Source organism: Lepidochelys kempii, chromosome 6 (genome assembly GCF_965140265.1).
Source record: "Lepidochelys kempii isolate rLepKem1 chromosome 6, rLepKem1.hap2, whole genome shotgun sequence".
Classification (NCBI taxonomy): domain Eukaryota; kingdom Metazoa; phylum Chordata; order Testudines; family Cheloniidae; genus Lepidochelys; species Lepidochelys kempii.
Genome location: NC_133261.1, coordinates 424645 through 435747, shown reverse-complemented (window position 1 = coordinate 435747; position 11103 = coordinate 424645). Strand labels below are relative to the sequence as shown.

The window sequence follows — 11103 nt, the reverse complement described above, 5'->3', positions numbered from 1 at the left end:
TGCCCCCCAGCCCTGCCGGTGCCCCTCCCTCCCTCCCGACCCGCAGCCGCTGCTACCCCAGCCCTGCCCCCCAGCTCTGCCGGTGCCCCTCCCTCCCGACCCGCAGCCCCTGCTAGCCCAGCCTTGCCCCCCAGCCCTGCCGGTGCCCCTCCCTCCCGACCCGCAGCCCCCTGCCAGCCCAGCCTTGCCCCCCAGCCCTGCCGGTGCCCCTCCCTCCCGACCCGCAGCTCCTGCCAGCCCAGCCTTGCCCCCCAGCCCTGCCGGTGCCCCTCCCTCCCGACCCGCAGCCCCTGCCAGCCCAGCCCTGCCCCCCCAGCTACCCACGCTAAGCCGGTTATTCCCATCCATATGTTGTCCCCACGGGCTGTGATTATCATCTCTAAGCCCTTCGCCCTGCGCTCTGGCTGGCCCCCCCGGGTCCCGCTGCCGGGTTGTAAGCGTGATCCCTTGGCCAAGAAAGCCTCCCTCGGGTGCCTGGGTTCAACGCACGGCTTTTATTGTACACAAGGGCTGCGTGTCTGTGATGGAAGGGCCTGGGGAGGAGAGCTGGGGGGATGGTGGGATCCAGAGAGCCGTGGGGCAGAGGAGAGGGACAGGAAGGGAAGGGCCGTGGGGAGTGCAGGGGGAGGTGTGCGAGCGATGGGGGGGGCTGGAGGTCTGGGGGGACATGGTGTGGGGGAAGGCATGGAAGGGTCGGGGGATAGTTGGTAGGGACGGTGGGGGGGACTGGAGGCAGTGATTTGGGGGTCACTCGTGGTGGTGTCTCGACAGCCAGTTGGGGCTCGACCCCCCGCCAAGGTCAGTCTCTGATCTCGGGGCGGCTCAGTCCCCTCAGCGTGACATCATCTTCACGAACTCTGCAGGGGAAAGACCCCATTAGTACTGATGCCTGGGGTGGGGGATCCCAGCCCCACGGAGCCGCCCCCCAGGGGATCCCAGCCCCCAGGAAGACCTGCGCCACTCACGCCAAGTCACACACAGTCCCCTCTTAGAGCTGGCAGGCCATGACCCTCCAACGCCAGCCCACATCCCTGCCAGGGCCATGGGGCCTGACCCACGCTGGCCACGTGGGCTCTGGCCGGGCGGCACATTACCCACAGTCCCTTGCCAGGCGCCCCAGCCCACAGGGTGTAGGATACGGCCCTGTCCCTTCAGCCCCCATGGGGGACGGCTCAGGTCCCAGCCAGGGGGGCAGATTACCCACAATCCCCCCGGGCGCCCCACGCACCCTCGAAGTCGACGGTCCCGTCCCCGTTGATGTCGGCCTCCTTGACCACGTCGCTGATCTCGCGCAGGGTGAGCCGCTCGCCCATGAGACGCTGCATGGCCAGCTGCAGCTCGTCCAGTGTGATCTCCCCGTCCCCGTTGGTGTCAAACTGCAGGGGGGCGGGGGGGAGCAGCCGTCAGGACTCCTGGGTCCTATCCCCGGCTCAGGTGGGTGGGGGCTGGAAGTCAGGATGCCTGGGTTCTATACCAGCTCTGGGAGGAGGGTTAGAGCTGGGCGCTGGAAGCCCGGACGCCTGGGTTCTCGCTTGGCCCTGGGAGGGGGGTTAGAGCCAGGGGCTGGGAGCCCGGACGCCTGGGTTCTCTCCTGGCCCTGGGAGGGTGTGATGAAGTGGGACTGTTCTTAATGTTTCCTCTGAATAGTGTGGGGGGTGCCTCAGTTTCCCCTAGGCATTTCCTAAGTATCTAGGGGGTGGGGTAAGGGTGTATGATCCTTGCAGAGCCCTAGAGGGCCGGTGTGTGCAGGGGTCTGGACACAGAGAATGGCCGACACCCTGTTTCCTGGCCACTGATGGCCTGGGCCCTTCCCCCCTGCAAGGTGAGAGCTAAAGGGTTGGAGAACAAAGGAATCCGGTGACCTCCTGGCCCGGGAAAGGGACAAAGCCCAGAGGAGGGGGGGGTGGAGGGAGTTTCAGTTTGGGGCTGGCTGGGACATGGAGTGAAGGGCAGACGTGGTTGTCTGGCTCACTGCCCCCCAAAATGGACCCAGCTGAGGGGTCCCGTTCTCTGCACCTACAAGCTCTGTGTTAGACCATGTTCCTGTCGTCTAATAAACCTTCTGTTTTCCTGGCTGGCTGAGAGTCCCGTCTGACTGCGGAGTTGGGGGGCAGGACCCTCTGGCTTCCCCAGAACCCTGCCTGGGCGGACTGGCTGTGGGAAGCGCCCGGAGGGGCAGAGGAGGCTGAATGCTCCGAGGTCAGACCCAGGAAGGTGGAGCCGGGTGAGCTGTGTGTCCTGCAGACAGGCTGCTCCCCGAGAGGAGACTGCCCCAGAGTCCTGCCCGGCTCCGGAGGGAGCAGGTCCAGAGCATCGCCCAGGGACTCCATGACAGAGGGGGCTTAGAGCCGGGGGCTGGGAGCCTGGACGCCTGGGTTCTCTCCTGGCCCTGGGAGGGGGCTTAGAGCCGGGGGCTGGGAGCCCGGGCACCTGGGTTCTCTCTCCCTCACCTCCTTGAAGGCGTCCCTCATCTCCTGCAGCCCAATCATCCCAGCAGTCTCGGCCAGCAGCTTGGGTGTCATCAGCTCCACGAAGTCTTCGAAATCCACCCGGCCCCCCACTGCAACAGGAGGCTGGTGTCAGACGGGGGTGCCCTGCTCGGAGCCCCGCCCCCTTCCGGGCACCCCCCTGCTCAGAGCCCCACCCTGCTCGGAGCCCCGCCCCCTCCCGGGCACCCCCTGCTCAGAGCCCCGCCCCCAACCCCTAGGCCCCCCCTGCTTGGAGCCCCGCCCTACTCAGAGCCCCGCCCCCTCCCGGGCACCCCCTGCTCAGAGCCCCGCCCTGCTCGGAGCCCCGCCCCCTCCCGGGCACCCCCCTGCTCAGAGCCCCGCCCTGCTCGGAGCCCCGCCCCCTCCCGGGCACCCCCCTGCTCAGAGCCCCGCCCCCTCCCAGGCACCCCCTGCTCAGAGCCCCGCCCTGCTCGGAGCCGCACCCCCCTGCTCAGAGCCCCGCCCTGCTCGGAGCCCCGCCCCCTCCCGGGCACCCCCCTGCTCAGAGCCCCGCCCTGCTTGGAGCCCCGCCCCCTCCCGGGCACCCCCTGCTCAGAGCCCCGCCCCCAACCCCTAGGCCCCCCCCTGCTCGGAGCCCCGCCCCCTCCCGGGCACCCCCCCTGCTCAGAGCCCCGCCCTGCTCGGAGCCCCGCCCCCTCCCGGGCACCCCCCTGCTCAGAGCCCCGCCCTACTCAGAGCCCCGCCCCCTCCTGGGCACCCCCCTGCTCAGAGCCCCGCCCCCATCCCCTAGGCCCCCCCCTGCTCGGAGCCCCGCCCCCTCCCGGGCACCCCCCTGCTCAGAGCCCCGCCCTGCTCAGAGCCCCGCCCCCTCCCGGGCACCCCCCTGCTCAGAGCCCCGCCCCCATCCCCTAGGGCCCCCCCCTGCTCAGAGCCCCGCCCCCTCCCGGGCATCCCCCTGCTCAGAGCCCCGCCCTGCTCGGAGCCCCGCCCCCTCCCGGGCACCCCCCTGCTCAGAGCCCCGCCCTGCTCAGAGCCCCGCCCCCATCCCCTAGGCCCCCCCCTGCTCGGAGCCCCGCCCCCTCCCGGGCACCCCCCTGCTCAGAGCCCTGCCCTGCTAGGAGCCCCACCCCCTCCCAGGCACCCCCCTGCTCAGAGCCCCGCCCCCTCCCGGGCACCCCCCTGCTCAGAGCCCCGCCCCCATCCCCTAGGCCCCCCCCTGCTCGGAGCCCCGCCCCCATCCCCTAGGCCCCCCCCTGCTCGGAGCCCCGCCCCCATCCCCATGGCCCCCCGCTGCTCAGAGCCCCGCCCCCATCCCCTAGGCCCCCCCCTGCTCGGAGCCCCGCCCCCATCCCCTGGGCCCCCCCCTGCTCGGAGCCCCGCCCCCATCCCCTGGGCAGCCCCTGGCTCACGGTTCATGTTGATCTGCTGGGAGAGCTCGATGAGCTCCATCTCGGTGGGCATGTAGCCCATGGAGCGCATCAGGGTGCCCAGGTCCTTGCAGCCGATCAGCCCGTCCTTGTCCTTGTCGAACTCCGCGAAGGCCTCGCGCAGCTCTGCCGAGGGAACCCGCTGGGCTGAGCCCCCCCGCCGGGCTGAGCCCCCTACATGGGGGGGACCCTGCCATCCTGAGCCCCCCTGCTGTGCTGAGCCCCCTCCGTGGGGGGGAATCCGCCACCCTGAGCCCCCGGGGGGGAACCCGCCAGGCTGAGCCCCCCCGCTGGGCTGAGCCCCCTCCATGGGGGGGAACCTGCCACCCTGAGCACTGTGCTGAGCCCCCTCTGTGGGGGGGAACACACTGTCCTGAGCCCCCTCCATTGGGGGGAACCTGCCTTGCTGAGTCCCCCCTGCCATGCTGAGCCCGCTCCGTGGGGGGGAACCCGCCGCCCTGAGCCCCTGGGGGGGAGAACCCAGGAGTGCTGCCCGCTCCCCACCGCAGCCCAGGACCCAGGAGACCTGGGATTCCTGCAGCACCTGTGTTCCTCTGGGGTTGGGGCTAGTACGGGGGGCTCCTGCGTCCCGGCACCTGTGTACCGACCTACTAGACCCCTCTCCCCTTTGCGCTGCAATGAGAACCCAGGCGTCCGGGCTCACAGCCCCACCCCTCCTTCCCTGCTTTAATCGCTAGATCCCACTCCCCTCCCATGGGCGTCTTACCTTCAATTTCGTCTGCTCCCAGCTCCCGGTGCTGGAATAAAGAGACACACTCAGGGACCCAGCCCGGTCCTGCTGGGGAGAGAACCCAGGTGTCCGGACTCTCGGCCTCCTCCCCCAGCTCTAACCCACCAGGCCCCACTCCCCTCCCAGAGCCGGGGAAAGAACCCAGGAGTCCTGGCTCCCCATCTCCCAGATCTAACCCACCAGTCCCCCATTCCCCTCACAGAGCCGGGGAGAGAACCCAGGTGTCCTGGCTCCCCGCACCCACCCAGCTCTAACCCACCAGCCCCCACTCCCCTCCCAGAGCTGGGGAGAGAACCCAGGCGTCCTGGCTCCCAGCCCCCCTGCTCCCCTCACAGAGAACCAGGTGTCTGACCCCATGCTTCTCGGCGATGCCCTTGCGCAGGAAGATGCAGGCGGGCCCCAGGGCGTTCTGCATGGTGCCGGCTGCCGCCCCGGAGCCAGAGCCGTGGCTAGAGGAGGGGGCGGCTGTGCCAGGCTGGGGTGGGGGTTTATAGTTGCTCCCACGTCAGGGGATTATCCTCACCCCCACGACCTATCACCATCCCAACCAGGACAGCTGCTGAATAAATCCGCCCTGCCAACATCTGCTAGCTGGCACAAGGGCTGGGAGCCCGGGCTCCTGGGTTCACTCCTGGCTCTGGGAGGGGAGTGGGGTCTGGTGGTTAGAGCAGGGAGGGCTGAGAGCCAGGACTCCTGGGTTCACTCCCAGCCCTCAAGGACTTGGTGGGGTGGAGAGGAGTGGCGTTAGGAGTGTAATATAATATCACACTGAAAGGTGACAGGGCCAGAAAAAGTTAATTATCTCCCAGACTGACCTGACCCCTGGCCGAACTTTAGAGACTGGTTAGGAAGAGATGGCAATGGAGAGAGCTGTGAAATGCAGCCGGCCTTGTGAGAGAGAGAAGGGGGCTGTGTGCTCAGGCCTTGTGGTGTCAGCAAACGAGTCTTGTCTATTACCACGGCTTTGATTCATTGAGGAGGACGCTGGAGTGACCCGATGTGAGGCAGCAGGGAGGGGGGAGTGTTGACCTGGGACTGTGCCCTGGGGAGGGGAGACCTGAGAGCCTGTCACCTGAGCCGGGATGGGGAGGTAACACCTCTGCCCGGGAATGTGAACAGAGGCTGCAGGAGGGGGCCTGCTGGGGGGGTTTAGTTTCAGTTTGGGGCTGGGTGGAGGAACGCAGGGAACCCCAGGGCTGGGGTCTGAGCTCCCTGCTCCTCCAGAAGGACTTGACTGAGGGGTCCTGGGTGTACCCACAAGCTCTGTTTTGGACTGTGTTCCTGTGGTGCAATAAACCTTCCGTTTTACTGGCTGGCTGAGAGTCTCAGGGAATCCCAGGAAGAGGGGTGCAGGGCCTGGACTCCCCCACACTCCGTGACACCCGGGTCATTGTCTGGTCCCTGGGAGGGTTGTGGTGGCCTGTGTCCGGACTGGTGGTGGGTAAGTGGCCCCGGGCTAATTGCCAGCCTGTCTGGGAGAAGGGAAGTCAAGCCGGGTGTTTCCTCAGGCCTCGAGGCTGCTGGAAATGTCTCCAGACCCTGGGACACGATCCTTCCTCAGCGCAGGTCTGCCTTGGGGCTCAGGAGGGGAGACCCTGAGCCGTAAGGATTGACACCCCCAGCCGCTGACTGGAGTCGCCCTGAGTGTGGACGTTGGGCTGTAACCTCTGGACTGTTTCCAAACGGACTTTTGGCTGCTCCAGGCTCGTCTCTGCTGGACCTCAAGAATTGAACTCAAGCCTGTCTGGGTATCGATCTTTTCTTTTTAATAAATGTTAGTTTAGTTAGTAAGAATTGGCTGTAAGCCTGTATTTGGGGTAAGATCTAAGTTATCATTGGACCTGGGTGTGTGGCTGATCCTTTGGGATTGGGAGGACCTTCTCTTTGATATGATGAGAGAAGATTTTCTGTAATCGTCATCACATCCGACAGGTTTCCGAGGGGCAGCTGTGTTAGTCTGTAGCAGCAAAAACAACGAGGCGTCCTTGTGGCACCTTGGAGACTAACGCATTTATTTGGGCATAAGCTTTCGTGGGCTAGAACCCACTTCATCAGATGCACGGAGTGAAAATACAGGAGCAGGTATAAATACACGATGGGGGTTGCTTTACCAAGTGGGAGGTCAGTCTAATGAGATAAATCAATTAACAGCAGGATTCCATGGGAGGAAAAATCACTTTTGAAGTGGTAAGAGAGTGGCCCATTACAGCCAGTTGACAAGAAGGAGTGAGTAACAGTAGGGGGAAATTAAGTTTAGGTTTTGTAATGACCCAGCCACTCCCAGTCTCTATTCAGGCCTAATCTGATGGTGTCCAGTTTGCAAATTAATTCCAGTTCTGCAGTCTCTCGTTGGAGTCTGTTTTTGAAGTTTTTTCGTTGAAGAATTGCCACTTTCAGGTCTGTTATTGAATGACCAGGGAGGTTGAAGTGTTCTCCGACTGGTTTTTGAATGTTATGATTCCTGATGTCAAATTTGTGTCCATTTAGTCTTTGGTGTAGAGACTGTCCGGGGTGTCCAGATGGAGGCCTGAGGCCGGGCACGTTACAGGAACTGCGTCGTTTGGACTCCTGAGTACCCAGGGAGGTCAGACAGAGGCTGGTTTGGGCTGGCTGGGGAAATCTAGGTCCTGGAATATCCCCCAGCGTGTGGGGTCTGTCTGCCCTGGTCTGTTCGCAGCTCACCCTGATTGAGTGACCTCAGCGGGGTCGCGTGCTGATCGGAGCCGGGTTAATGGCTGATGGGGCCCAGCCGGGTGGGGCGGGGCTGAGCACAACACTGGGGGTGGCAGGCCCCCCTGGGGAGGCTGTAACAGGTTTGGGGGCAGAGCCCTTGGAGCAGAGGGGGGCCTGGGTTCCTGGTGGGCTGGCCCCCAGCAGCCGGGGCCTGGGGGCAAAAGGCCTGTGGCAGGTGGCCCCAGGGGGGTTGCGGAGCCGGGCCAGGGGGGTACAGCACAGCAGGCAGCCGACGTGGGGGGCTCGGGGGGCCCTTCCCTGGCAGGCAGTGCTGGGATCAGGGATGCGCTGCAGGGATCAGGACTCCTGGGTTCCAGCCACTCCTCCCCTGCATGCCGGCCTCGCCCAGCCTCCGGGGGTGCCTGCTCCTTGGCATGGGCCCCGGGCCCCCCCGAAATGACCCCTGCTGGCACGGGAAGGCAGGAGGCAGGAGGGTGACCCAGGAGACCCTGGAGGCAGGACCCTGAGGTCCTGGAGGCAGCAGTAGGAGGTGCTAGTGGTTGGGGCCCTGTGGCTCATGGGGGGCCAGGAGGGTGCACTGGGGGGGATGGGAATTTGTTGCCCCTCCCCCACATGTCTGGGGAATGGGGGACCCCCCAAATCCAGCCCTGGCCTGCGGTGGGGTTGGCTGTTGAGTGCAGGGTGAGAGGCTGGGGTGTCAGAGGCTGGGGGGGTGGAGGGGGGGTTAAGAAAGAACCCAGGTGTCCGGGCTGAGAGCAGTAGCCAGTGCCGGGGGAGTGGGGCGCTCGGGGGGGGTCTCCCCGCTCACGGGGCGCTCTCCCCCCAGGCCAGGGCGTGGATCCGGTCGGCGGCTGCCTCCATGCGCTGCCGGTACTCCAGGTGTCGGTGATTCCCCTCGGGGACCCCGGCCAGCCCGTACGCCAGCCCCCAGCAGCACCCCGCAATGACGCCTGTCGAGTCGCTGTCTCCTGCAGGGAGATGGGCACAGGTGAGACGCGGCCCCCCTGGGGGGGGCAGGGCACCCAGGGGCCCCCCGGGGCGGGGCAGCTCCTTGCCCGGAGCTGGGATGGGGCCCCTCTGGGGTGGGGGCGGGACACCCAGGGATCCTGCAATGGGCTGTTTGCCCCACATGAGCCCTGCGTGGGTCAATGTGGGTCAGACGGGGCCAATTAACCTGCCATGCCCCAGCTGTGGGGGAGGTCTGGGGGGGTTCAGTCCCTGGAGGGGGCAGGGAGGTTGGCCGGGAAGGAGAATGAGGTCAGGGGGTTGCCCTGGGCCCTGCCCTGGCTGGGAGAGTCTGGCTGGGGTCAAGCGGGGTGAGAGAGCCAAGGGAGTGGAGGAGTCTCTGGGGCCACGAGCTGTGTATACTGGCATCGGGATGCAGCTGGCTCTGGGGCAGGGTGCCGGGGGCTGTGTATACTGGGGCTGAGATGCGGCTGGCTGTGGGGCAGGGCACAGTGTATAGGTGGGGCTGTGGGGCAGGGAGCTGTGTATACCGGCATCGGGGCCAGGATGCGGCTGGCTCTGGGGCGGGACGCGGGGGGCTGTGTATACCGGCATCGGGGCCAGGATGCGGCTGGCTCTGGGGCGGGACGCGGGAGGCTGTGTTTACTGGCATGGGGGCTGGAATGTGGCTGGTTTGGGGTGGGGCGTCAGGAGCTCTGTATACTGGCCTTAGGGCTGGGATGCAGCTGAGTCTGGGGTGGGGCGGTGGGAGCTGTGTACACTTGGCATCAGGGTCAGGATGCGGCTGGCTCTGGGGCGGGACGCGGGGGGCTGTGTATACCGGCATCGGGGCCAGGATGCGGCTGGCTCTGGGGCGGGACGCGGGAGGCTGTGTTTACTGGCATGGGGGCTGGAATGTGGCTGGTTTGGGGTGGGGCGTCAGGAGCTCTGTATACTGGCCTTAGGGCTGGGATGCAGCTGAGTCTGGGGTGGGGCGGTGGGAGCTGTGTACACTTGGCATCGGGGTCAGGATGCGGCTGGCTCTGGGGCGGGGTGCTGGCAATGGTGTGTGCTGGGAGGTTCACTCCACCGCTCACCTCGTGGGTCAGGGTCGCTGGGCCGGGGGGGACTGGCCGGCTTGGCCCAGGCTGGAGCCCCGCACCCGCAGGGCAGGAGCAGGTGCAGGGTGAGCTGAGTGCGGGCGGCAGGGGCAGCCGCGGTCCCTCCCCAGCCGCAGGGCGCCCCCAGAGGAAGCCGTGGGGAACCAGCAGCCCCCTGGCAGGGCGCCCCCAGAGGACGGGGTGGGGGAAAGCCTGATGCTGGCGAAGCAGGACCGAGGATTGGGACCGTGCAGGCCTGGGCGGGAGCCAGTTGGGTCCCGGGGCTCGGCCGGGTTCCCCACCAGCCCCGAGGCCGGATACTGCACGGCCGCCCGGGCCAGCAGCAGGAGGGGGCGTCGGACCTGGGGGGCGTCTGTCCCCGGAGCAGCCAGAGGGAGGCGCCCTCCCCATGGCCGCAGGGGCTTGTTTTATGAAGATCAGCATGTGAATGGCTCTGGGACAGGACAGAGGGGGCTGGTTATACAGGGAGCAGAGTTTGGATGCGGCTGGCTCTGGGGCATGTTGGGGCCAGGGATGCGGCTGGCTCTGGGGCGTGGCAGGGCTCTGGGGCGTGGCAGCGGGGCCGGGGATGCGGCTGGCTCTGGGGCGTGCCAGGGCTCTGGGGCATGTTGGGGCCGGGGATGCGGCTGGCTCTGGGGCGTGGCAGGGCTCTGGGGTGCGGCGGCGGGGCCGGGGATGCGGCTGGCTCTGGGGCGTGGCAGGGCTCTGGGGTGCGGCGGCGGGACCGGGGATGTGTCTGGCTCTGGGGCGTGCCAGGGCTCTGGGACGCGGTGGCGGGGCCGGGGATGTGGCTGGCTCTGGGGCGTGGCAGGGCTCTGGGGTGCGGCGGCGGGGCCGGGGATGCGGCTGGCTCTGGGGCGTGGCAGGGCTCTGGGGCGCGGCGGCGGGGCCGGGGATGCGGCTGGCTCTGGGGCGTGGCAGGGCTCTGGGGCGCGGCGGCGGGGCCGGGGATGCGGCTGGCTCTGGGGCGTGGCAGGGCTCTGGGGCGCGGCGGCGGGGCCGGGGATGCGGCTGGCTCTGGGGCGTGGCAGGGCTCTGGGGCGTGGCGGCGGGGCCGGGGATGCGGCTGGCTCTGGGGTGGCCGGACTCACCCCCATGGAACATGGCCCGGCTGCAGAGCTCGTCCCAGCGGTCGCCAGAGCCCAGCAGCGCGTCGTAGGCGATCATGGGGGCGTCATGCCCGCTGCGCCCCGCCCAGCCCTCCAGGCTGAAGGTCTGGTAGATGCCGTCGCGCTCCGCCGGGCCGTAGCGGGGGGGGAACCGCGGGGGGCCGTGTCTTTCGGCCAGGCCCCGCTCAGCCAGGTACCTGCGGGGGCAGGGATGAGACCAGGCCGCCGACCCCACCCCCGGCCTCGCCCCCCTTTCCTGTCCCCCGCCCTGCGCCTGGCACCTCGCTTGGCCCCCCCGGGGGTCTGCGCCCCCCTTTCCCATACACCATCCTGGCCTGGGCCCCCCCAGACTCGCCCGGGGGTCTGCGCCCCCCCTTTCCCATACACCATCCTGGGCTGGGCCCCCCCAGACTCGCCCGGGGGTCTGCGCCCCCCCTTTCCCATACACCATCCTGGGCTGGGACCCCCCAGACTCGCCCGGGGGTCTGTGGCCCCCCTTTCCCATACACCATCCTGGGCTGGGCCCCCCCAGATTCGCCCGGGGGTCTGCGCCCCCCTTTCCCATACACCATCCTGGGCTGGGCCCCCCACTCTGAGATAGCGCGT

General features: G+C 67.5%; 2 protein-coding genes across 2 annotated transcripts in view; both read right to left on the bottom strand.

Annotated features, from left to right (window-relative positions):
• Nucleotides 1-483: 483 nt before the first annotated feature.
• Nucleotides 484-5435, bottom strand: LOC140912249 (calcium-binding protein 5). Its single transcript, XM_073346399.1, has 6 exons — nt 4981-5435; nt 4605-4635; nt 3860-4003; nt 2451-2560; nt 1229-1376; nt 484-857 (listed from the first exon to the last, which is right to left on the bottom strand). The coding sequence occupies exons 1-6, from the start codon at nt 5041-5043 to the stop codon at nt 832-834; spliced, it is 522 nt and encodes a 173-aa protein (XP_073202500.1). The 5' UTR covers nt 5044-5435; the 3' UTR covers nt 484-831.
• A 1184-nt stretch (nt 5436-6619) lies between these two features.
• The window catches only part of LOC140912251 (ADP-ribosylhydrolase ARH1-like), a 7724-nt gene continuing 3240 nt past the window's right edge, over nt 6620-11103 (bottom strand). Inside the window, exons 7-8 of the mRNA XM_073346400.1 lie at nt 10480-10771; nt 6620-8290 (exon numbers count right to left, since the gene is read on the bottom strand). Coding sequence (XP_073202501.1) covers nt 8127-8290; nt 10480-10771 — 456 coding nt within the window. The 3' untranslated portion in view covers nt 6620-8126. The remainder of the gene's footprint in view (nt 8291-10479; nt 10772-11103) is intronic.